This window comes from Folsomia candida, unplaced genomic scaffold, assembly GCF_002217175.1.
Source record: "Folsomia candida strain VU population unplaced genomic scaffold, ASM221717v1 Fcan01_Sc020, whole genome shotgun sequence".
NCBI lineage: Eukaryota > Metazoa > Arthropoda > Collembola > Entomobryomorpha > Isotomidae > Folsomia > Folsomia candida.
This window is the reverse complement of record NW_019091212.1, coordinates 306,551-330,020: the sequence shown is the minus strand read 5'-3', so window position 1 is coordinate 330,020 and position 23,470 is coordinate 306,551. Positions and strand designations below refer to the sequence as shown.

The 23,470-nt window shown below is 39.0% G+C and overlaps 6 protein-coding genes and 1 long non-coding RNA gene across 55 annotated transcripts; 3 read left to right on the top strand and 4 right to left on the bottom strand.

Moving 5' to 3' along the window:
- Positions 1-52: 52 nt before the first annotated feature.
- Positions 53-1,876, bottom strand: LOC110857975 (GTP:AMP phosphotransferase AK3, mitochondrial). Its single transcript, XM_022106590.2, has 7 exons — positions 1,721-1,876; positions 1,534-1,641; positions 1,363-1,472; positions 1,152-1,274; positions 1,078-1,090; positions 680-839; positions 53-614 (listed from the first exon to the last, which is right to left on the bottom strand). The coding sequence occupies exons 1-7, from the start codon at positions 1,741-1,743 to the stop codon at positions 402-404; spliced, it is 750 nt and encodes a 249-aa protein (XP_021962282.1). The 5' UTR covers positions 1,744-1,876; the 3' UTR covers positions 53-401.
- An 86-nt stretch (positions 1,877-1,962) lies between these two features.
- Positions 1,963-3,623, top strand: LOC110857976 (PRA1 family protein 3). The gene is made up of 4 exons (XM_022106591.2): positions 1,963-2,108; positions 2,196-2,431; positions 2,658-2,875; positions 2,993-3,623. Exons 2-4 carry the CDS (start codon positions 2,250-2,252, stop codon positions 3,133-3,135), a joined length of 543 nt encoding a protein of 180 aa, XP_021962283.1. The 5' UTR covers positions 1,963-2,108; positions 2,196-2,249; the 3' UTR covers positions 3,136-3,623.
- Positions 3,624-3,911: 288 nt separating this feature from the next.
- Positions 3,912-8,025, bottom strand: LOC110858178. 4 transcript variants are annotated; one of them, XR_004836734.1, is made up of 8 exons: positions 6,915-8,025; positions 6,735-6,834; positions 6,555-6,616; positions 5,705-6,484; positions 4,781-5,276; positions 4,568-4,698; positions 4,309-4,501; positions 3,912-4,152 (listed from the first exon to the last, which is right to left on the bottom strand). XR_004836734.1 is itself a non-coding variant. In XM_035858511.1 (8 exons), exons 3-8 carry the CDS (start codon positions 6,805-6,807, stop codon positions 4,421-4,423), a joined length of 1,623 nt encoding a protein of 540 aa, XP_035714404.1. In that variant the 5' UTR covers positions 6,808-6,834; positions 6,915-7,263; positions 7,349-8,025; the 3' UTR covers positions 3,912-4,420. The 4 variants fall into 4 exon arrangements, 3 of the variants coding, with proteins under 3 accessions (XP_035714404.1, XP_021962554.2, XP_035714405.1); XM_035858511.1 differs by having other exon boundaries at positions 3,912-4,501; positions 6,915-7,263; positions 7,349-8,025; XM_022106862.2 differs by having other exon boundaries at positions 3,912-4,501.
- Positions 8,026-8,698: 673 nt separating this feature from the next.
- On the top strand, positions 8,699-16,653 carry LOC110858041. Of its 44 annotated transcripts, none has more exons than XM_035858471.1 (13): positions 8,699-8,717; positions 9,816-9,926; positions 10,017-10,353; positions 10,448-10,608; positions 10,683-11,047; positions 11,133-11,212; positions 11,495-12,044; positions 12,108-12,373; positions 12,704-13,123; positions 13,365-13,903; positions 14,462-14,568; positions 14,922-15,143; positions 16,377-16,653. In XM_035858471.1, exons 3-11 carry the CDS (start codon positions 10,240-10,242, stop codon positions 14,472-14,474), a joined length of 2,508 nt encoding a protein of 835 aa, XP_035714364.1. In that variant the 5' UTR covers positions 8,699-8,717; positions 9,816-9,926; positions 10,017-10,239; the 3' UTR covers positions 14,475-14,568; positions 14,922-15,143; positions 16,377-16,653. The 44 variants fall into 44 exon arrangements, with proteins under 44 accessions (XP_035714364.1, XP_035714363.1, XP_035714361.1 ...); XM_035858470.1 differs by having other exon boundaries at positions 8,700-8,717; positions 9,765-9,926; XM_035858468.1 differs by lacking the exon at positions 8,699-8,717 and adding an exon at positions 8,919-9,622 and having other exon boundaries at positions 9,697-9,926.
- On the bottom strand, positions 16,654-19,687 carry LOC110858042 (adenosine deaminase 2-A). Its single transcript, XM_022106687.2, has 11 exons — positions 19,506-19,687; positions 19,232-19,445; positions 18,658-18,918; positions 18,365-18,534; positions 18,149-18,256; positions 18,025-18,074; positions 17,878-17,958; positions 17,737-17,819; positions 17,518-17,675; positions 17,007-17,209; positions 16,654-16,924 (listed from the first exon to the last, which is right to left on the bottom strand). The coding sequence occupies exons 1-11, from the start codon at positions 19,617-19,619 to the stop codon at positions 16,768-16,770; spliced, it is 1,599 nt and encodes a 532-aa protein (XP_021962379.1). The 5' UTR covers positions 19,620-19,687; the 3' UTR covers positions 16,654-16,767.
- Positions 19,688-20,309: 622 nt separating this feature from the next.
- LOC110858040 (ADP-ribose pyrophosphatase, mitochondrial) lies at positions 20,310-22,258 on the bottom strand. Of its 3 annotated transcripts, none has more exons than XM_022106682.2 (6): positions 22,122-22,258; positions 21,822-22,016; positions 21,366-21,607; positions 21,186-21,298; positions 20,953-21,111; positions 20,310-20,613 (listed from the first exon to the last, which is right to left on the bottom strand). In XM_022106682.2, the coding sequence occupies exons 2-6, from the start codon at positions 22,011-22,013 to the stop codon at positions 20,372-20,374; spliced, it is 948 nt and encodes a 315-aa protein (XP_021962374.1). In that variant the 5' UTR covers positions 22,014-22,016; positions 22,122-22,258; the 3' UTR covers positions 20,310-20,371. The 3 variants fall into 3 exon arrangements, with proteins under 3 accessions (XP_021962374.1, XP_021962376.1, XP_021962375.1); XM_022106684.2 differs by having other exon boundaries at positions 21,822-21,979; positions 22,055-22,229; XM_022106683.2 differs by having other exon boundaries at positions 21,822-22,230.
- A 153-nt stretch (positions 22,259-22,411) lies between these two features.
- LOC118438379 lies at positions 22,412-23,398 on the top strand. Its single transcript, XR_004836733.1, has 2 exons — positions 22,412-22,858; positions 22,945-23,398. It is a non-coding gene; the product is annotated as an uncharacterized LOC118438379 (long non-coding RNA).
- Positions 23,399-23,470: the final 72 nt, after the last annotated feature.

Here is a 23,470-nt window from a genome sequence, read left to right as displayed (position 1 = left end):
TTTAATTCATTGGGAACAAATATGTGCAAAAAGTATTCTGCTTCCAAACATGTAAAGTTAGTCTCCATTTAAGAATATTTATTGTCGTGGCAAGGTCCAAAGAGAGAGACAGAGAGCACACGGTATTTTCAAGTCAATATCAATAATTCAAGGATAAATTTCATACTTAAATCATTAACAATGTCAATTTAAAGAATTCTAACTAAATCCTAAATTTACCTGGCACAAATATTAATTAAATACAGTTCCGAGCATCACAAAATATTAAATTAGGCCTTCACAATTTGTCAGGGAATGTAATAAATTGTTCACACATAATTAAATGGCAAGCTCAATATTTCCAGGAAATAAATAAAACTAGACAGCACCATGTCATCGAGTCATGAATGAATGAAGCGTTCTTAAACTTTTTGAAACTGGGCTAAAAACTTTTTCACTTCGGGCCAAATGACGTTTGACTCTGTTCCAGAGAATTCGATGAGCAATTTCTTGTCCCGGTAAAATTTTAGGACAGGGTCTACCATCGATTGGTAAACTTCTAATCGTTTCCTGACAGATTCTGGTTTATCGTCGTCTCTCTGGTCGAGAGGTTCGTTGGTCACGTCGTCCTTAAACTGGAAGGGGAACGAATTTAATGAGTAATCAAGCAAATTCAGAGGAAACTAACAAACTAAATTACCGGGACTTTAGGAGGATTAAAATCCAAGTTGTACACCCTACCGCTTGCAATGTGCACCCATCGGGACTTGATACGGTCGATTATCGTGGCGAAGGGGACGTTAAGATAAATCGTTACGTTTGGGGCTGATGTTTTATGCAGTCGTTCGGTTTGTTGTAAACTGTAAAGTGGAAGAAGATACTCTTTTTTACTGTACAAATTACCCGTTACGAGTGTTTACGCTAATTTTTAAACTATGCAAGTTTTGGGGAATGAAGTTTACAAATTAAGAAATAAACAGAGCTGAATAAAATATATTCTGTTTATGGGGTGAGGTTGCGTTACAGATTTTTAGTAAACCTATTGACAAAGTTATTACAAAGCTAGGCGTGAAATATATGTCGTCTGCCTTCTCTCACCTGCGAGGATAACCTGAATAATCACAATAATTAGTTAGTTCGGTGTTATGCAAAATTAAAAAAATGTCTATTACCATCAAGCAACCAGCCGGAAGGTGATTTACTCGATTTTGTCTCATGTTCCATCAGCGGAGCTAACAATTCGAACGGGACCAACTGACCAGAAGTGACTATGGGGGCGATTTTGTTGCCAAAATCTAGAATAATTAATTAATTCATCAAACATTTAAACTAACCAAAAGGTGACTTATGTTATTAATCGATTCTTGATATTGATCTACCAACCGGTCTTCTTTTGTATGTGCGACCTGAGTATGTCCCCACTGGAGAGATGATCCAATTGGAAATCTTTCACAATTCGAGATGAAATCGTCCCCTTTCCTGAACCTGGTGGACTGGAGGATACGCTTGATAAGCAATTTATCCCTAAATCAACACTTTATCCAAGTTTCTTACCCGATTATGACTGCCTCGATCCGTTTCTGGGATAGGGAATGTCTCGCGCAACTAAACTTGCGGTGGGATATGGACCCGATAAGGCCGACATCATGATAAGATCCCAACCTACGAGAGAAAAATGAAATAGATCAAAATAACTGAAGTTTAGCCAATTTTTAAACACGCAAATCAGCACCAAACTCACCGAAAATTTCGAACAAGCTGCATTTTTCTCTGAACTCCGTAGTTTGCTTACTGACAAAACTGACTATTTAATTGTTATAAAAATTTGAGAATAAATTTCCAATGGAAATTTTCCATCTAAATCTACTACCTACAAAAAGTACTCGAGTAAGTATTTTGTCAGGATGAGATTTGCCGTGCCCTCGTCCTCGTCTCGATGACACGGATCTCATCCATGATGACGATGAATTTTGTGTTGACGAAAAACACTGCAGCCTAATATTTACCCCCAACCAGGTTGACAACGATGTGTCAGTGTCCAAAATAAACACGATTAACGTAAAAGTAAGTAAAAGACGTAAACAGTTTGAGTAAAAAACACCCACATTGAAAGACAGGATAGTAAAGAGGTTTGTATTTCATCTCATTTCATTTTATGGTTCAATAAGTTTTGGGTACAAATAACTAAAATATCCGATTTTTTTTATATTTTTAAGGAATTGATAAAGACAATTTTGATTTGGTGAAATTATTGAAGTTGGAAATTGAAAATGACGAGCAAAATGTCGCTGGAACCGCTCCGATCGTTGGATGACTTTCTCTTGACGAGTGCCAGATTCCAGGTCCCGACCGTGGGGGATTTGGACAGATGGAATAAACGTGTCCAAGAAAATCTCATCTATTACCAGACAAATTATTTGCTTGCTGCTACCATCATTTTTCTCATTGTGGGGTGAGCAAGACTTAAAAAATGATTAATCTATATACAGAATGAACTCGTTAATAACGTTCAAATCTGGAGATTAAACCGAACCTCTCATTTTTTATGACGTCTCGATCAATTAAAGTTAATTTAATCATGGGGTTCCTTTCCCCTAAATCCAACAGATTAATACTTCTTTCCCCCATGACATAGGACGGAATTTATAAAAAATAAATATGCTAACTGTATATTTTAGAGTGATGCACCCGGCCGACATGCTCGTGGGAATTCTAGCCTTCGCCGGAGCTTATCTTGGTTGCAACTACGTTCTCAAAAACCAAGCGATTATCACCGACTTCAAGAAGAATCACCCCGTCGTGACATTGGTCGGAGTGTGCGGATTGGGATACATGGTCACGTCCTTGATCTCGTCCGTGCTCGTATTTTCCTTTGGAATCCTGTTGCCAATTGTGGGTAAGTATTATCGAATTTTGGCAAGTTTGATTAAGAAATTATAAATTTCCACGTTTTTTTAAATTTAAATTTCCATATATCAGTCAAATTTATGAAGAAATGTACTCTCCTTTTCAGTTGTCTTCATCCATGCATCTCTTCGCCTACGAGACACAAAGAACAAGTTGTCCAACCTGAAGGAGAAGCTGCACTTGAAACAGACGCCGATGGGCATGCTTCTGGAAGAGTTGGGAATGTCCTTTGAAGGATTTGCGGATTAAAAAAGCGAGCTAAATGACCGGAAGGAACGACCCAAACAATAAATAAAAGTCAAAACTTGTTCTCCTTTAAGAATTTTATGACCCAATTCATGCCAAGTTTTGTAACCGTGTAAACTTTGTAAAGAAAAAAGTAATCCTAAAAATTTGCACGGTTACGAAGCTCGTGGCTTTAACAATATCCTCAAGATATGTAATGCATACATAGCTATTTATAAAGTAATGGTGATAAGTGATGATTACACACTAGTCAGTCCAGTCGTTGGTCGACCAGAGCAAAGTTTTACTTATGGTGGACTGACGGTGTGTTCCATATTGATCTAATACTTGATAACCCTGTACTCCATAAGCTGACCCTTCTTCTCACCCTGCTATTTAAATTAATTTACAATGTACTTTCAATCAAATACATACAATTTAATGGTTAAGATTTAATAATACTCGTCTCATGTTTAAGAAAAATAATAAAAGTCAATAATATTCCTTCCTCATTTGTGACGATTTCTTTATTTCCCTTATTTTTAGAACGACCGTCATAAGTTATTGATATCTGCGAATCATAATAATATGCAAATTATTTATGCACCTTGGTCCGTTTGGATATGCAACCTGTAATATGAGCCCTGAACAATTTTAATGTCATGCACAAATTTACCTTTCTCCTCGTCATGATGCAAAAGTCGTCACCGTTCAAGCATTGTATTTATGCTGGCACACAGAGAAATATGAAAGTAAAGCGAGCAGAGTCAACCATAATGACTTTATTAAATAACAATTAATCGTTGTTGTTGTTAAGACTTTATTTACCTGGCAACAGAGATCAATTCGTTACACACCTTGGTTAACACTGACACAAATAGCATTATATATTTTTTAAAGCATCTAATCTAATCTAACTAGTAGAATCGAATAATAAATCGTCGTGGTAAAAACGGTACAAACAACTAGGTTTTTTTGTATTAATGTTGTACTACTGTAGAAGCCGTTCAATCGACGTGCAAAATAGGCCCGTCGATAAGCCCGTTACCCCAACATTAGTGAAGTTAGCCTCTCCTGTTCTCTCTGCAGAGTGGAGAGAAAAGGAGAGGCTAACTTCTCAGCTAAGCCACCGACCCAGCCAGCAGCGATACACTCGCCTGCTTTATATAGTTTAGAGTATTATTAATTCATGCTTACAACTTAATAATCTAAGTATGGTACTACTATAAGTTATTTTATAAATCAGAAGCTCATTAGGCTCATTAAATTAGGCAGTAATTATTATGTACTAATATATCCCATTTAATTCTCATTCACTCCTTCCGATAAAACGGATGGGCGCACCACTGGCTTCAACGATGAGTTGTAGTTGTTCTACGATTTCCGGTGCCTGAATTATTAGAAAATTGAATATGGAAAAATTTGTGCTTGTAAATTATTTTATTGAGCGAATTACCATCTCATGTATCGTAATTTCTACGCTTTTGAATGCTCCACTGTGCAAGATGACATCTTGCACAAGACTGGCAGAAAAATTAACCCTCGTGTTGTAGATGCAACGGAAGAAGAACTGGACTCTTTTAACTCCTGAAATTATTACGACCCATTATTAATATAATTAATTAGTAGAATGGAAAATAATTATTTATGATTTTAACTTAACTCCTACCTTTCAAAACGGAGATAGCTTGGAGGGCATTAATCAACAAGGCGGATTCCGGCAATCTCAAAGAAACGTTGACCCGCTTCAAATCCCACATTTGGAACGGTTCCATAAACCTCTGGATGGCGGTAGACCTCCAAACTGGTTCGCCCTCAAGAAACATCTCCGGTAGGTGCAAAGGGAAAGCAAAACATGTCAGACCCATCCTCAAATCGAATTCCTTAACAGAGGGAAACAAATTGATCATTTTCCCCCCGAATTCTTGCACCTCCCAAGAGTAGTAATCCAGGATCAACGTGACAGATTTCACTCCTCTGTGTGGGATCCACAAATTTAGATGCTTTAACAACGATGACGGCTGGAATCCGGTTCGGAGAGAGATGGATCTTAATTTTGGAAAGCGCTTCTCATTGTAAAAGTCGTGAATTTCGTAAACCTTTTCGGCATGGATGGTGAGCGAGGTAAGTCTCGACATCACGGGAACCTCCTCAGCAGGTTGGATCTGCGATGCATACAAAATATATTTAGTACTGATCAGCGACGTCGAGTATTGGGCCGACTCACGACAACCTTCCCATCTCGCAAATGTTGCGAAATTTGTCAAAACTTTACACAGCTTCCTTTACAGCAGCATTACTTTGGACCTGTTGTTTTATTCTATTAAAAAATTACTTACGAAACTCATCACCTACATCAAAAACGATAGAAATGATAGAAATCCTTGAAAACTAAAGATAAACAGGATAGCACATCAGTTTGCAGCTATGATTTCGCAAATCTATAGATTTGCAAAATCGTATCTTGTAGAGAAGCCCCTCACAACGTACATTTTTTGAGCTTGGTAAATTTCACATGAGTTGCTTTCTTGCGACGCTGAGAAGACGTTGTCGTGAGTACGCCCATGGTAAAATGCTCATATTAAATCTTTACCTGCTGCAAGGAAACATAGTCAGTCACATAATGGCACAATTCCAGCTCGATTAAGGAATCCTTAACTTGTGTCAGCATCTTGGTCACATTGAGGTGACGGTAATGCTCATCGCAACACTTAAGGAATTTAAATTTCAGCACTATAAGACTTGTGCAGGCCTCCAAGTTTGGATAGAAAGACGTCGCGACGTCCAAACTGGTCAAATTGGGCGCAGAATTGAGCCAGATTTGCAGAAGGGGTTGAAATTCTTTGCAGCCGGTGGTGCGGTCATATTGAAAGTCAGAATGAATCTGGAACTTGAGCGAGGTCAAGTTAGGTTGAGGGGGGAGCAGTTGGATAGCTTGTGGTGGAATTGAGTCGACGCTATCGGCTTTCCAGGCCCTGATGATTGCAACGTGTTGGATGTTTGTGGACCCCAACATCCTTATTCCTTTAAGGAAAGCGAGGACTAATTCCTTTTGGCCGACTAGGAATGTAATTTCTCTAGTTAGTTCGGACACACCATCTACTTGGGCGAGAGCTCTTGTAATGACGTCAGCCTTCTTATTTGTCGGAATTGACGAGTCGAACTTGTCGGAGATGAGGAGGCGCCTCATCAGCTTGTCGTTAACAGGGGTCATCTTGGCTGGTTCGGACCCCTCATAGGAAAAAAGCTTGTTGAGATGGAGAAGAGCCCTTCTTCCTAAGAAAGTGGTGCCGACGTCGGCCCACTCAGGACACACTAGACGAGAAGTTTTCAGGTCGGGGAGGCCGAGATTGGAGAAGATAAGGTCGAGTACCTGGTGCAAATTCAAAATTGGATTAAGCGGGCCAATGAATTATTAGATATTTGAAAAGCAGTTAACTAACCAAAGGATTCTGCAGGGCTTTAGACATGGCAGTGTTGAGGTCAACAGGCACTTCTTTCGAGTCTGGAATTTAATGGAGTGAATACAAAAATGAATATCTCTCGTTAATAATAAAGAAAGCTCTAATTTTTACGACAAAAATATAGATTGCAGCATTTACTAAAATTTTGAAAACTCTTACCCTCTCGTGAAGAAGCTGACCGCAACGTCATGGGGTGCCGATTTTTACTAGTCAAATCCACAACTTTCGCCATATTTGTCCTCACCTTCTGTTCCTATAACTAATAATAACATGAAATTAACACAACACCTCATTCTTAATTAAAAAAATATTTAATAATGCTGATAAATTTCTATTTACCTAAACCAAACTTGCAGAACTTTTGGAGTTAATAACTGCGAGTTTTTAACTTTAGTAAATTTTACGGTGTAACGTAAAATATAAAATAGTCTTCAATATGTATTTATTTGGATAGTTATTTAATTGGTTATCTCGTGCTTAATCATTTCTTGTTGGATTTTTCAGTATTTTTTCGTGCATTGTGGAAACGTGGAAATGTGGAAACGTGCTCTCGATTGGTTCTCAGTCCGTCCACCCGGCGCCCCCACTTTGGACTTTGTTCAATTGCATTGTGGTTTTAGTTCCATGAATTTGTGCTCATGGATTTTGCATGAATTGTATCTACGTGTTCGAATAGTTTGGATGCATTCTTACCAAAAATATAATTAAATTTAGTCAGATTAATCCGTGACTCTCTAAAGAGATTAAATTAAATTAGTAATAAAAATGCGTACATCTCTTGGTGAGGTCTTAGCGATATTTGCCCTTATACAGAGTCGCATTTATATTGGCACATGAAAAAATATGAGCGAGTAGAGTTTTACATAAAACACAATGACTTTAGTAAATAAAAATGTTCGTGATTAAAATGATAACGAAAATTGTTAGCAAACTTCTTTCAGCTGTGGTTTAACGGAGTGAATCTGCTGAGGAGGAAGTCGTCCGTTTTTCTGAAAACTTTCTCCTGTGTGTACTTTATCTGTCGTGGGGACGAGAGCTTTCTGTCCTCCGAGCAACGTTTGGTGCGTGTGGTTGACCTCCATCCTCTCCAACTGCGATGAAAATTAATAATAATGCAATCTTACCTGTGACTGGTTCTTAAAATTTGGGCGAGGGGGTGTGTCCAGAAGTAAAAAATCATTCACTCGTCAAATCCTGCGTTTTATGCTCCTCTACAATTTTCAACCGTGGTTCAACTTTTCCAGCTTTCTTCACTTGCGTCATTCTGCTCTCTTTCTCAATGCAAACTCGGTGGAAATATTTCGAATTTGTGAAATTTAAGGAACACTTTTTTGACGAGGAGCTTGCTGGTCTCCGTCTCCGTCAGAATGAGAGATGGCTTCGCTTATCTCCACAAAAAGATAAGTCTTTGACCGAATCTCGTATAGTCAGACGCAAGGAAATCATGGGACAAGCAATAAGACGAATGATGCTTATTGATCATTCAATAATTATTCAATGCAAATTGAGAAGTTTGTCCACGTCTGGGAGAAATATGTATGTGTGCGTCCACAATCCACAATCTCTGAAATTTGGTTATGAATCAGAATTTCGTTCCTATCGCCAGTTAGTACTATCTTCTTACCTTGACATTCGTATTAGAATTTTGTGGCACTTTCATTGACATAAACCATTGAAACGGAATATGAAGGAAAGCTCGACAAACTGAATTGCACATTGAGTTTGGATTTCTTAATTTTCTCATAAAGCGTGACGCATGCAAATTCAATGCAATGGAAATGAGCACCTTGATCAATCATTAATTACTCATGCGATGTAAATTGCAAACTTGTGTATGAAATATGGATGCAGAATCTCGCAAATTTAGCATATTTGTTGTCAACTTGTCATGCTCAATGTAATGCTCAATTCTTGATTTATTATTATGAATATATTGCTGAAGTATTACTGAAGGAACCGAAAATGACGGTATTATCGAAAATGCAAATTTTGTCCAATTTTGATCTCGAATTTGACACGACTTCTTGAGTCTCGCTTATCAGCTGGAGACTTAACATATTATATTAATACAATATTTTGTTGCACAAACATGCCGAAAAATATGCACATATTTCATCATCCAAAAACGACAAGAAATCCCAGGTTTTTCATCATTTTCCTAAAAATTACTTCCTCTCAGAAACTATTAGTTCATTAAATTAATGGAAAATTATCAACTTATACCAATTTTCTACAGCATTTAACTTCAAATCACATTTCCTTCAAGTTTACACTTCTCAATTAAACAGCGTGGTTGTCATCTTTAAAAGGCAAGTTTGCCAACGTACAGAGAAAGCTTATTTACACACCCATTTTTAATCCAGTTTGCTTGCATACAGAGGAAATCATACTCGTTCTCTCTGTGAGAGAAAGCAGTAGCCAAAAAAAAACTGGAAGAAATATGCGTGCAAAATCTCTCTCATTTAGTTATGAGGCCAGATTTGTAATAATTTTTCCTATTGAAGCATCGTTTAATTTCTACTCGACAGAAACAATGCCTGATTTTCTAAAAACAACGGAATTTTCCAACTGTATGAAAACTACACTGGAAATGTTTTCCAGGATTTGGCGTGACACCACCTTTCCATCCAGTTTAGGAAAAAGTGGGGGTTTCACCTTTAAAAAGAGATTTACCCAGAGAAAGCTGATTTGCACACGTATTTTTCATCCAATTTGCATACTACAGTGAAATCATATTCGGTGTAGTAGCCAAAAAAAGTGGGCATAATCCCTCCGCCAGGCTGCAAATGGGGAAGGGATACGTGAAGGATGTGATTGATTACTTATCCCCCATGATAAGGTAATATATCAAGGTCAAGTGTTTCATTTGACCTTATCAGGGGGTCGTTTAGGGTCAAATCTTCCCTAAAAAAGGGCCCCATCCATAACGTAGGGCCCCCAAGCATCCACCACCAGTGAATAAGTAGGCACACGCTCCGCTCTATATATTAGTCCATCTACAGCACAGCAGGGCAAAAACAAACTCACGGCTCGGTCGAGGAGTTAATGTAACAATTAAAAGCCCAATTAATTAATTGGTAAATAATAATAATTACATTTCTCTGTCGTGTGCGTGCTGTAGGAAGTGAGAAAGAAAACACCCCGATTTTCTGAGTGAAGCGATTCGTGGAATTTGCTTTTTTTCCTTAGCGACTATTTAACTGCCCAATTTTTGCCCAGTTAAATTTGTGGATTGATTAGTTGGAGGTATCGGTTTGTGCCTAGACACGGAAAAGGGAGGAAGTGGGTTCAGCAAGGCATTGTCAGCAAAAAGAAGGAAATATTGGTTTAATAGTTGGTTAGTTAATTCAGGTGAGAGTCGTGATTTTAAAGTTTTGTACATATTAAATTGTGTGATGTTTGTGCAGAGTGAATAAATTGTGGTTGTATTTTTATTTGTAGTCGGCAAGAATGTCAATTTTTATACGAATTCGCCCTCCCTGGTGTCGTCCTCGTCGACCTGATTGACGACCGTGAAGAATAGAGAATACATATTATTACCATCACGAGAATAAGCTTCACATCGTAATTAAGCTGCTTCACGATTTAGTAAATTTAATAGAAAAGTGATCCCTGGTTAACGTTGGTTGCTTTAAGGACATTAGTCCTGCGACCTAAATTAATAATGATTCATAACAAGAACGGTTCTCGGAGCTCTTTCACGCTCCCGAAGCCCACTCGGGACATTGTCCTTCAAACCAACAGGATAAAAAATCCGTTCGATCCTGACCTTCAAGATGTGAGTATTTTATAATTTGAAGTCCTGATTAATAGTGTATTTTATAAATAGACTTCAAAAGTAATTAAATTTCGCTTTAATTGTGAATCTCCAGGCTTTCAAAAAATTTGTTAATCACGTCGGAAACCTTAATGAACATGAAGTTGATCTTCCCGAAGTGAGTCTGTTGCTTCGTGGAGCGTCGAAAATTTATTCGGCGCAGGTCGACAGCGTAGTGAAAGATGTGGAAGAACTTTTACGCGTCTGCACTCGAACGTGAGTAATTTTCGCCAATTAATTAACCATCAATATATTAACAATATCAATATGTTAACATATTTTTTCACCAGTAAAACGGCCTCGTTTGAGAAAAAGAAAGCGAAAAAGGTTGTCTCGGAGATGGAAGAGGATGCTCCAGATGGAGAATCCAGCACAGAAAAAGCAAAAGAGTTAGACGACTTGGATCGGTCTTATATCGGAGAAATTGGCGTTGAAGAAACTGCTCGTCAACCGCTGGATGATGACGTCGACATGTCCGATTCTGGGATAGGATCTGCAGATAATTCACCCGAATCAGAAATTACAGAAAATAGTGGGGACCTTCTCGCCCCCGAAGTTGGTGATAACGGTGATGGTGTTATAAATATCGTTGATATTGACACCATTACACTGGATGGTGATGACGAAAACCAGGCAGTCCTGCCAGCGGAAAGCGGTGAGAAAGAATTAATAATAATATTTTGGTGGATTTAATTGTGAAAGCGAGCTTTATAAATTTATACAACTTTCTTCTTATGCAGGAGAAGCGGGAGGAGAAGACACGGTCTTAGCGAATGCGGAAACCGAGGAGTTGAACCCCCCATCCAAGGAAGGAGAAGAGGTTGGTTTGAATAAATGATTAGTTTTAGCTAAATATTTAAAGTATTTAATATGATATTTAATATGACGACTATTGAAAAGTAGTGTATGATAATTAGTGTGAAATATTGACAACGAGAACTACTAGATACAAATGTTTGTAATATTTTTAAAAATAGGTGATATAACTAATTAGTATGGGGACGAATAAGTTATGACAATAAGTCGCCGTCACATATCATATTTTTATTCAATAAACACAAGTTGTAAAGTCGAACATATATAAAATTGACCTCTCTCACAGATCCGACCTAAGGCGAAGAAGCCCCGCAACGGATTGCTTCCCCCTCCGCTCACTTCCTGCTTCGACGAGTGGGACAATCTTGTCGATTCTGGGCTGCTCGACCCGAACCGCTTGGACCCTCCTTTGCTCGACAAAGCCATCCGTCTCGCAAAGCGGAAAATGTACGCGGAAGACAACATCCCCACCGCGAAGAAGGCCAGAGGGGAGAATGATTACTCTGAAGATAGTGGGGTCGTCATGTCTGAAGATTTGCCTGTAAACGGTGCTGTAGATGCCGATATAGAGGAAAAAGACGAGAAGCCGGACCTTTCAACCCTTCCTCCCATGCCGGGTTTCCTCCTGTCGCAAGAATTTCCATCCGCGGCGGCCGCCTCCTTCTCCCCCGAGGACCAAGCCATCATACAAGATTGTATACATGAGCTTCACTACCTCCCTTTCACCTTCGGCCTTTCTAAAACGGACCTATCCTCTGCATTCTCTCGCACCGTTGCCAGAATGTCGGATGTCTTCAAGAAGAATAATGTACCTGTGACTAGACACATGGTCAAAGGTGAGTACCTAAAAAGATCCCTGGTCATATAGTTGACTAAAGTATTAATTTTGTTCTTTGCAGAAGCCTCTGTGATAGCCAAAAAAACGAGTCCGGAGAAGGAAAAGACGAACGGCTTAATTCATCCGGTTGCTCACAGTTTGGGCGACATCTACAACACATTTGTAAACACGTGTCGAAAGGAGTGCGAAACGTTTATCCACAACACGTCCATGTCCATCATGGAGCGGTCCAAAGAGAAAACTTTTGCGGAGAGTAGAGCAAATATAAGATCCATGATCTCAGAACTGCAGAGGAACATTGTCCCCAAGTTTGCACGAGTACCTTTGGTAAGGTTTAAAAAAGCTTTGTAATTTACATGTTTTTGTCATGCATATTTGCAAATTTAAAAAAGTGTTGTAAAATTGACACAATTATTGGGACGCAAATTTCCGATTTTAACGTGTTTTTGCAAAAGTGTGTTCGCAATTAGCTAAATGTTTTGTTATTCTAATTATGCTTAATAATTGCTAAAATTCGTCAATTTGATTAAAATTGGATGCAAATATTCGAACAAAATTCCTTAAAATTTTGCTTATGTTCAAAATGTTCAAAAATTCTCAAAATTATTACGACAAGCAAAAGTAACAACTAATCATAATATTATTACTAAACTTTAGATGGCTGAAAACACACCCGAATTTTTTCAACATGTCACAAACTTTGAGAAAAAGATGAAAAAGATATTGGAAGAGGAGGCGAAAAAGGATGAGTTTGATGTCAGGAAGTACGAGCGAGACGTATTGGAGGTGACGGCGAAGGAAAGTTCTGAACTTGTAGTGAACAGTACCGGTGTAGCAGGAGAGCGATTTGACGATTTTTTGGTGCCAACGTCTCCGCTGATGAGGCAGCAAAGTATTGACGAGGTTGGTTTCGACCCGGTCCTCTTCGCCTCTCAATCCACCCGCTCCAGCTTCGACGGAAGTCAAATCTCCAGCCTCGTAGGAAGCAGTTGGGTCCCTCTCAAACACATTTTCAATCATATGAAGAGTTTTGATCGCACAGAGACGGCGAGGTCGATCTATGCAGTGCTGGCCCTGGTGAGTAGTAGTATAGTTTGTGACGAAATTTTGATTTAAAATGGTCCTGATTGGCCACACATGTTATGTTAAATTCCAAGACAAAATTGAACGTAATGTCCACAATTTAGTTTAAATTTAGATCGTAGACCGATTATTGTAACTACATTTTTCTCAATTGTAGTAACCAATCAATATCAACAACTATTTAAATGTTTTCTTGTAACCATTTCTTACATATTTCTTCTCCCTTCTGTTTCAGCTCTCCTACCAAAACCTGGACATCAACTACGACCAGCTGTACTCGCACGAGTCCGCCGTCCTCTCCGGTGTCTCAAAAGAGGACGAAATAGACTCCAAGTTTCCCCGCGGAGTTAAAATATGCACGTCCCGATGTCCCGACGCCGACAAGGAAGAAGTATTTCTCGCCGCACTGACGTCCGAGTCGCGCGACGAAACATTCCGCCACCTCCTCAACGAGGAAGCGCGCAACATTGAAGATGCCGCGTCCTCCTCCTCCTCCTCCTCCTCCTCCCGTGGTAAGAAGAAAGGAACTTCCGCCGCTGCCCTCGCTGCTGCCGCATCACTAAAGTACAACGAAGGAAGGATCGACGCGGGGATCCGAGAAGCCATGGCGGACTTTGTTGAAGAAGACAGCACCGTGTTCACTGGTCGATTGTTTGCCAGACAGCGGAAAAGGAAGGCGACAGTCGTAGCAAGTGAGAGCACCACGATGCCAAGTTGCAGCGCTACCACCACCCCCAACACCACGACTACCACGTCAACAAACCCTGCCAACAAGTAGGAAACAAAAATTATTACCTTTCTCGGATGTTGAGCATCTACATAAATATTTATCTTGTTGTTTGTCCAGAAATTAAGCTACAAATGTAACGTTTACAAATATCAAATCGTGTGTACAATTTGTTCTCGAGCTGTGAGAAAGTATATATTTACTAATATTTTTAATCCTTTTTACATTTACTCGTAGATAGGCTAGATAGGCGACCACGTCCGAAGTATTATTCAGAGGCTTTAATTATTTAATTGTCAACATCACTGACGCAGTTCACGCGTTTTATTATTAGTGTCAGCTTTACGAAGTTCCCAATATCATGAACAGTCTCTCTCGCTATTCAGGTTGAATTCAGGTTACCCATAACTCATTATTTTACTTGCTATATAGAATTTAATACTACACTTTGGTTGAGAACGATAGGGGCTGTGCGGGAGGGGCCTGTTAGTGAGAAACTAGGACCATCGCCTCTGGAAAAACTGATGCGATGGTACTGGTTCTCACTAATAGGCCCCTCCCGCACAGCCCTTATCGTTCTCAACCAAAGTTGAATAATCGTTTAGAACTTTATTATGAACCCACAAGCCTACTTTTTTAGATGAGTGGACCTGAAATTTTGAAAAAATATTTAAACTCTTGAAAGGTTGCTAATAGTTAGAAATTTATGAAGGTATATATTTTTGTGTACTGGAACTACCACATTTTTATATCCATTTTTCGATGTCAATCTACTCACTGGACATCATTGTTCATACACGACTACTCGAAGTTATTGAGATTTTTGTAGTAGTTCTGGTTCAAATGAAAATTATTTTTAGTGTGCTTAATACAATGCTGTTACTTTTAGAGGGGTGTGTTAGTTAATTAGCTTGCGAAGAATTTAGCCAATTTGGCTTGCCAATATTTTCTCGTGCTTAAGAAGACCAACGTTTCCACCAAATTTCGTACAAATTATGGTTTTCACGCTCTTAATAAGTAAAGTGTGCATTGTGTTATGCACTTATGTACATTATATTGTTTCAGAAACATATCTTGATGTGGCAATAATTTTTATATATTTTTGATACTCTTTTTACTTGTTACTTTTATCTTTATTTACTTGTTTTCTTTGTTAATTCTGATAACTTTGTAAAATTGTTTAAAGGCATACATTGAGTGGGAAAGTGCAATTTGATATCACATAATTTGTATTTTTCGTAACCCCAGTCAATCTTTGATGCTAATCGGTTGGATTATATATTTTGGGTTATTTTTAATCCACCAGACTTTTAATTGAAATCACATTGCGAAATATATTGAAATCGCATAACTTGAATTTCCAGTGCTTTAATTCGATTTAAAAACTGTAAAATTGAAATCTGCCAGACTTTTTAAAATTGTGCATTTTATTCAAGTTACAAAATTGACCATTAGAAACTTAAGGTCATACGTCAGTATATTAGCATATTTTACAAACTAACCATTCTGTTAAGGAATACATTCTGTGTCAAACACTTCCAGAAATCCAGTATCCAATTAATACCAAGCGGTATTACGATGTGACTCTATGAAAGTGGTACTGATATGGTGTAATAGCTCGGTATTAAAGTTTACCATATTAATAGGAAATTTTTACGGGAAGATATAACTTTAATACCAAGAAATCAATCATACCTTATTATTCCAGATCTCTTACAGTAAAATAGTTGCAAAATTCCTTAGTGTCTCTGATTTTCCACTACTTTGCACTCTTATGTTGTGGTTTATTATTAGTTAGAAAAGCAAGAGATGGTGTTATTTACCTGAAAAGTCACTATCTTAACCCTTAGCCGAGGAAAAACGATAACTATATGTTTGGCGTTGTTGCGTGGCGTTTCGTTGACCACAATAGTTATCATTCGGGAAGCCGAAAAATAATTAAAATCTCACAAGTTCTAAATCCGGAAACTTTTAACATATGAGTTGCTTAGATTCGGGAGGATTTTTTAAATGCTAAATTCAGGAGAACGGCAAAACAGGTTCAATAGAAAATTAGCTGCCGGTCAGTAAATAAGTATGGTATTTAAAATGATCAATATTAAAATTTAACAATATAACAATGCAAGTTAAGTTATGGAAATCCTTGTCTGATGGATTCCGTTATAGGGGTTGTTTTAAGGTATATAAAGTACTGGAAATTCAAGTTATGGAAGTTCAATATATTTAGTTATGTGATTTCAATTAAAAGTCTGGCCCATTAAATGAGGCCCTTTTGAGGCAATTCACACAGGCCTTGGTAACATTGTAAAATCCGTGAAAACAAATATTTCGAAGGAAAATTAGCTTTGTGAACTTGCGCAGATCACGGGCGTCTCTTTATTTTGTACAAGTTTTTACAATTACCATTTCATTAGCATTTCAATTAATATTTCACAAAACGCACGGATTTTACAAAGTTACGAATGACTACGTGAATTGGCTCGTTGTTGTAAAGAAGTAATAAAAAATTACCAAATCCAGTTAGTTCGTAGAATCAGCGCATCACAGTTCTTAGTCGAGAAACGGAAATGATAATACAATTTACAGAGTAATAGTTTTTAAAAATATTGATAAATTAAGGTTACAGCGACAATGTACTTGTTTCATGTGAGTCGAGGTTTTATTGATGAATGTTTATACAAATAGTAGAGAAATATTTATGTGTGAGTGGCTATTTAGTACAAATTATATATTTACATTCTCGATTTCGACATGAAATATTATTTCCGCCCAAATAAATTGATGGTACAAAGAGAAATTTGGAAGGTTTTTTGAAAATGTTTTTATTCCCATGTTTTTCATTGTTTACGGCAGCGTTTCATATATTTTGCATTCCACCGAGGACGATGTAGGAGTGGAATACTATGTAAATTCACAACACGACGGCTGACATGGGGATCGAGTTATCCATTACGTCCTGCTCAGTTGAATTGCCATATTGACGGATAACCTCGTCCAGGAATGTGGACCATTTGGCTTCCCAAAGTGCCTGCGCCACGACTTTTTCGCCGGCTTCCATGGCGGAGTATCTGGAATAATGTAAGTTAATTATTGTTGATGGGTCATCGATGCTTTCAGTTTAAGGCGGTTATCTTATTTATCTTATCGTACTGGATAGAATTCTGAGCAAGTTTCTTAAGAAATCGGAGATCCGCGTGCTCTCCACCCATAACCATGAAGGCGACATAGTAGTCATGTGAGAGTGCAGACATGCCGTAAATTCCTGGTCCGTCAGCGGCTATTACGACGGGAAAGTCGTCCCTCATATAGTTGAAGGCTGGATGGTTGCGAAAGTCTTTGACAAGGCCGAGAATCTAGTAAAAATGAGACAGAATTATTAGTATTGAAGTAAATAGTGGTTACACTGTTAGAAATCTGGTATGGTCGGGCAGGTATTGATTTCTCGGTATTAAAGTTGCTACCGCTTTGTATTAAAATTATACCAGTCCATAAAAATTTTCTATCGATGTTGTAAAACTTTAGTACCGAGCTGTTACTGCATGGTATTGCTTATAAAGACTACTCCGATAGAGTCATATATGAATACCGCCTGGTATTATTTTAATACTGGATTTCTAAAAGTGTATATGGAGTATTTATGCATCTTATATAGTAAATGGACCTGGTTAGAAATAGGGCAAACTTCCACCGCAATTTGTTGTTCTTTGGCCTTCTCGTACAAGTAGGGGTGGGAATAAAGGGCGTAGCCGTGGCCAATTCGGGTGGTATTTAGGAGGACGGCGTCAATCAAGTTTTCATCAATTTTGGTTCCTCTCCAGTCTAAAAGTTTTAGGTACAGTTTTAGAAACATGTATGTGTCAGAGTTTTGCAGATATTTTACCAGTTTCTCCAGCATGAAAGAAAAATTTGACCCCTTTGTCCGTCGCGTTGAGGAGTTGGGGGAGGAAGAAGAGGAGCGGTGACCTTAAAAATGCAAGATAAGAAGAACAGTTCATATTTACTAGTTATCCTGCTTGCTCACCCCTTATCTTCCTGCCCGACTAGATCGAAGCCAGCAAAGTACTGGGGAAATTCTGTCTTCATGAGGACAGAGTCGTCAATCCTGTGGAGAAAACAATTTGTAAAGTTGCGAAATATTTGCAAAACGTATAATTAGTTGGACACGAACATGGCTCCTATGTCTACAGGTGTGTTGAACCTGTGCGGTGCATAGATATACTGTAACAATTAAAACGCGTCATTATCATCATCACTTTGGATATTTGATCACAAGAGCATGAACGTTTGGTCACCTTGGCTCCAAAAAAGTCTGGATAATCGATAAGAAACTGGTCGGTAGTTTCCTTTAAGCCTCTCAAAATTTCGCGAGCCCCCAACTCCGTCTGGTTCAAGTGGTACACCTATATAGATAAAAACCCAATTGGATTATGCAGTGGTGGTGGTGACGACGACGTTGATTGATTACATGACAAAGGGTGTTGTTACACAATAATTATAATTGAATTTACCGAGTTGAGCAAGCCTCTCATTTCGATGTACATGACGTTGTCGTCGAGGTGGTACTTGAGCGTGTCGTAGTAATATTGAAGATAAGCTGGGAGATAGTCCCCCATCCCGGCAGCCGTCGTAATCTTCTTCTCAAACAAGTTCCACGCGACGTTCGTGTTTGGGTACTCGACTGTGGGGGAGGAGAAAACAATATGTAAATCAGTATGCAAATTGATATCAACATTATGTGGAAATTTGCATATTTATTGTGTTTTTTTTCTGACTTGATGAGGTCAAACAATATGTCACTCACCATCTGGCGTTGGCGTGTACATGTTCATGCTCCTCTGAAAGTATTCCTCGACCCAGCCGGCACTCGGCGCGTTTTCCCTCAAGCTCGCCACCGACTTCCAGATCGTCCCCTCCCTGCACCCGAACGGCGGTGGGGAAGGGTAGAAGCGAAACAGAAGGTGGTTATTGTCCCCCTCGCAGTAGTAGAGGTTCGCCCAGGTCGAAATGTTCATGAAGGAGGAGGTCGGCGCCACAGTGACGTCGTGCATGTGAAGGGCAGCTCCTAAAATTATGTCGCATCGTATGGTTCATTAGTATTTACCGCTCAGGGGACACAGTGTCCGTGGGGACGTTAACATTGTAGGATAGAGGAGGGAGGGAGGGGTTTACATAAGATGGGCAGATGATGGGGACGTCGACAAATCTTAGGGACATTGTCCTCACGCTCCGCGGGCACTGCACACAAGTTAAATTGTGTGAATTTGTAACGAGATTCTCGCTTTAACACGTGGCGTAAATGAGAGCGTGAGTACAAATTCAACCACCGCAACATTTCTTTAATTGTTTAACTAATTAAACTCCTTATCAATGGGTACCTTTTGGCATGATGCGAATAATTTTGAACACGTTGGACGCCTCGATGGCCTCCATCGCGTGGAAAATGTGCTTCGTGCCGGCGAACCATTCCCCATTGTTGGTCTCCATTCCCAACGTGTACTCCTTGGTTTTGAACCCCATGAGAATTTCGTTGACCAGAGTTTCCCTCCCGTCAAGGGTGGCACTCCCCCCGAGGAAAATACTGTCCTCCGTCTACCCCAGAAATCAGTTCAGTAATACTCAGAAGTTTACGAATTGTATATTTTTCCTCACCTGGAGGACCTGATTCCTTAAGGCCATATATTCATCGATCGACGGGGCGGCCTGGACCGTGGTGGAACCGACGAGGAAAATAATTACGCTAAATAAGAGTGCAATTTTTGCCATGATGACGATAATACGAATTCAAGTTCAGGAGTGACCAAGTCCAAGTCGACAATGGTTCGTTCTGTAACGTTTTATTCCATTAAATACGTGCTCTGACAGAACAATGCCATCATTTCGTTATCAGATAAGAAGATATCGCGTCGATAATCCGCCTCCCCTTCGGTCATTGTGCACAGTTGATAGATAGCTAAGTATTATTAGTTATTATGCAACTGGCTATTGAATTTGCATGAGAAGCTCATTTGCATGAGAGGCTCATTTGCATAAAAATATCGGTATATCTATCTATATGCATGGCATTAATCGTGAGATAATATCTACCCTCTTATTAACCGACCGACATGCACATCTGCGTCCGGGTATGTACTTATGGAACGTTGTGTGATGAACTTTAGCAGGGGGCATGCCCAGTGTTTCGGGTGAAAGTAACCACTTGCAAGAAATAATGGTAAAAATTTGGTTCCTTGCAGGTACATATTTTGACCTGCAAGAAATGCAAGGGGCAAGAAACTACGCCCCGCCGCGATACTTCATACAGCGCACATTCCTTGCTGTGCAGTGCAAGAAATGCAGTGTAACAAACGCGCAAGAAACGAAACACTGGTGGTGCCGATTATCGAGGGGATGAAACTCAACTAAAGCTTTTTTTACCTTAAAGAAATAAATTTTAGAAAATGTTGCTGTTGGAAATTTGAGTACAAAAAGTAAAAAAAGTTTATTGCATTTTTGCAAAATATTAGGTACAGGGTTCTTTACTTTGACGGGTTTTCTTTCTTCCACTCGTCGTAAAGTAGGGTAACGGTTTTATTGAGTATCAAGCTATGACTAGCGTACAACTTCAACTTTGAGTTGAAGTCAAGCCAGCAAGCCGATTTTGCATCACTCCCACTCCGAAACTTCATCTTGTGCAGAATCTGTAAAGTCTTCGATGAAATGTGGAAATTGACGGCACATGTCTCAATCCAGGCGTTGTCAGTGTTACGGCGGTCATCCACTGCAGAGGAGAGAAGTAATGAATGAGTGTATTTAGTATGAAACAATTATTATGCAAATTATTTACGGGGAAATTACTAGAAATACTAATTTGATCGCGTTAAAAGCTGGAACAACATGAAATGATTGCGATTCTACATTTTCCTGTCGTGCTGAATAAGGTGTAAAAATCTGTTATTTCGACTCGACTTTTTGACTTAATTTGGCCATCATTTAATTGAGGGAAAATAGCAACGTTCTTAGAATAATATAACGACCTAGATCTTTTACAAGCCTTCGCGATATCAAAACTACATTCCCAACTTTAACTTGATAATCATATGTAAATTTACACACTCACCGTAGCACCTGTCAACGATCTTTTCGTTCGAGAAAACTTCAGTCATATCTTCATTTAGTGGACTATCCCTCCAAAGATCAGCGTATTCAAGGCCTAGCACTTCCTCAACAAACTCCCTTTTTGCAGCCGTCACGGGGTCCTCACCCTGATCCACCATCCCTGATTAAATTATTAATGAACAATATATTTATTACAGGATGGGCCAAAATAGATAATTCATTATTGTAAAGTACCTCCCGGAAGCGCAACCTCTCCCGTGTCCAATCGTACAATGGCAATGAACTCCAATTTCGGAAGATTGTCGTCAGGACTGATGAAGACTTCCTTCTTGTCATCCAATTTCCACCTGAAATTGAGGATTATTACATTTGAGAAGAGAACTAACGATCGTTAACTATTAAGTACTAGCTCACCGTGTCATGACACAGTCCGCCGCGTGGTTGGGACCCCAACGACCCAAACTTCCCCGCCCTGACAGCCCTGTGCGGCCCATTGGATTCAGCGGATATCCGTCTTTATCCAACTTATACATTCCTGTATAACTTTTTCGGTTAACTTTAGCATCTTCCCAGTTGAATTGAGGATCGAATCCTTCACCAAATTCCTCGTCTGCCCATTCCTTATCGCCCGCCAGAATGGCAGGGATAGTGAAGCCCTGCAAATAGCAAGCAATTAAATAAGTAATTAAATCAGTGGTAAGATCAACTATTGGTTAGTTATGTGATTATGAGGGAAATGGGGTGGTAGATAAGAGGGGGACTTACAGTACGATATCTTTTTGAAATTATTTATTTATTCTTGGACATGAATACTGATAAGGTGGATAAGATTAGATAAGATAAGATTCACGTTTTGAGATCTATACTCACCGGCGGCTTGTATGATGTCCATTCAACATCCCAAGAGACTTGATCCATCGGGATAGGTGAGAACCGATGAGGTCCGCCAAAGGGATACCACGGAGTTAAATTCTGGCGAAGGTTAAGCATCGCGGCGGCTTCCATTTTCAATATGGCAGTTCTGCTAGCTACGCGACGATAGAAGTAACGCAGACTTATCATAGACTAAAACAAAAACGGACAAAAAATGATGTAGAACTAACTATAGTTTGATCGATATTAGACGAAGGCTGGATGGATTTCCGGGGACAAGGTGAACTCGAGCCTTACCCAGTTGCGATTCTCAAATCAGAACAGGGACCAAATCCTGCTTGATCGATAATCACGAATTAATTTGATAAGTTCGAACAGTGGACTAGAAGAGCTCAGTTGCACGCGACTAGGACGGAGAAGAGCACACGAGAGTTCTGGAAAAAAGTTGCCACCACCAGATTCAACTCGTGCCTCTCAATCTCGACCATGGCTGGGCGAGCTGTCCGACCTCCGTCATAACGTCAATTATATTGCATGCACTTCGTTATTTCCGAGTATTGCATCTACTATAATTTATAATGTAGGATTATTTAGCACTAATTATTTCGTTATTGCTTATTATAGTTAAAGCTAATTGTATCATAGATAATTTATGATAAATTTCAAACCGGTTTTGTTAACTGGTATCTATTTACAAAACGCCCTTCGGACTTTTGGACGAAGTACTACAAAAATGAGCCATTCTCCGTTCATATCGTGATATATATTTATGCTAACACTTGAATAATGGTTGAAATGAAAATGAAATGAAACTGCGTCGTTCACTACGAGAAGGCCAATTTTACTGATATAAATTCATAAATACAGTTTCCCCCTCAAGGTCTCAAGTCAAAATTGTCGTACTATATTGGAATTGTTTATTATACCATCTTTCTGAAATTTTGACTCATAGGAGGCTGCCCATCTATGTCCCACCACCACCACTCGCTGGACTAACCACTTGTTGGGCTGCTTTACAGGGAGACCTGCGTTGAGTATGTCGACTTATATGATCCGTTTAATATGAGTTGCTTGCTTGGTTATGTTAAGACGTGATGGGATATATTTGGGTTGATCGCAGGGGTCAAAAGGTCACATACGGAATGAATGGCCCTCACGCCGTTGGCGCCGTGGGTGGTAACAAATCGAAATAATAATACCGGCCTCTGATCGACTGACTGAGCCACCACCGCCAAAAACCTTTCCCAATCTCTCTGGTCGCTAACTATATGCAAATTATATGCTAAATTCGTGCAAAATCTTATATTAACTTATATGCAAAATTCTTGAATTTATTTATGTTCCTCACTTTTTTATTTCATTTCATTTTCAAAAAACATGACGTTCAAAAAAATTGTAGTTATATTTTGATCATATAATAGTTAATTATTAAATAATCATTAATTAAACTAAAGTTATATATAAATCCCCCTCTTCTCTCAGTCACCAGACAGATAATAAACCATGACGATACACAACATGAATCTTATCTCCTAAATAAATATCACTGCTGGTGACCAAAATACGACACCAAACTGAAAACCATCACCACTTTTCGTTATATATCATCTTATAGATATTTATGTACTTAACTATTTATAGTTTAT

Bases quoted from the DNA above. Each gene is read 5' to 3' on its own strand.
- LOC110857976 (XM_022106591.2), top strand. From the start codon at position 2,250: ATGACGAGCAAAATGTCGCTGGAACCGCTCCGATCGTTGGATGACTTT. The intron at 2,432-2,657 runs GTGAGCAAGACT...TGTATATTTTAG, and splicing joins ATCATTTTTCTCATTGTGGG to AGTGATGCACCCGGCCGACA. The intron at 2,876-2,992 runs GTAAGTATTATC...TCTCCTTTTCAG, and splicing joins AATCCTGTTGCCAATTGTGG to TTGTCTTCATCCATGCATCT.
- LOC110857975 (XM_022106590.2), bottom strand. From the start codon at position 1,743: ATGCAGCTTGTTCGAAATTTTCG. The intron at 1,473-1,533 runs GTAAGAAACTTG...CGTATCCTCCAG, and splicing joins ATCGAGGCAGTCATAATCGG to TCCACCAGGTTCAGGAAAGG. The intron at 615-679 runs GTAATTTAGTTT...TTCCCCTTCCAG, and splicing joins TTAATCCTCCTAAAGTCCCG to TTTAAGGACGACGTGACCAA.
- LOC110858178 (XM_022106862.2), bottom strand. From the start codon at position 6,807: ATGGCGAAAGTTGTGGATTTGACTAGTAAAAATCGGCACCCCATGACG. The intron at 5,277-5,704 runs GTAAAGATTTAA...TATGCATCGCAG, and splicing joins ACTATGTTTCCTTGCAGCAG to ATCCAACCTGCTGAGGAGGT. The intron at 4,502-4,567 runs GTAATTCGCTCA...CTAATAATTCAG, and splicing joins AAATTACGATACATGAGATG to GCACCGGAAATCGTAGAACA.
- LOC110858041 (XM_035858471.1), top strand. From the start codon at position 10,240: ATGATTCATAACAAGAACGGTTCTCGGAGCTCTTTCACGCTCCCGAAG. The intron at 10,354-10,447 runs GTGAGTATTTTA...GTGAATCTCCAG, and splicing joins TCGATCCTGACCTTCAAGAT to GCTTTCAAAAAATTTGTTAA. The intron at 13,124-13,364 runs GTGAGTAGTAGT...CTTCTGTTTCAG, and splicing joins TCTATGCAGTGCTGGCCCTG to CTCTCCTACCAAAACCTGGA.
- LOC110858040 (XM_022106682.2), bottom strand. From the start codon at position 22,013: ATGATAAGTCTGCGTTACTTCTATCGTCGCGTAGCTAGCAGAACTGCC. The intron at 21,608-21,821 runs GTGAGTATAGAT...TGCTATTTGCAG, and splicing joins GGACATCATACAAGCCGCCG to GGCTTCACTATCCCTGCCAT. The intron at 21,299-21,365 runs GTGAGCTAGTAC...CCTCAATTTCAG, and splicing joins GCGGACTGTGTCATGACACG to GTGGAAATTGGATGACAAGA.
- LOC110858042 (XM_022106687.2), bottom strand. From the start codon at position 19,619: ATGGCAAAAATTGCACTCTTATTTAGCGTAATTATTTTCCTCGTCGGT. The intron at 17,676-17,736 runs GTAAAATATCTG...TAAAACTTTTAG, and splicing joins CTTTCATGCTGGAGAAACTG to ACTGGAGAGGAACCAAAATT. The intron at 16,925-17,006 runs GTACGATAAGAT...ACATTATTCCAG, and splicing joins CTTGCTCAGAATTCTATCCA to ATACTCCGCCATGGAAGCCG.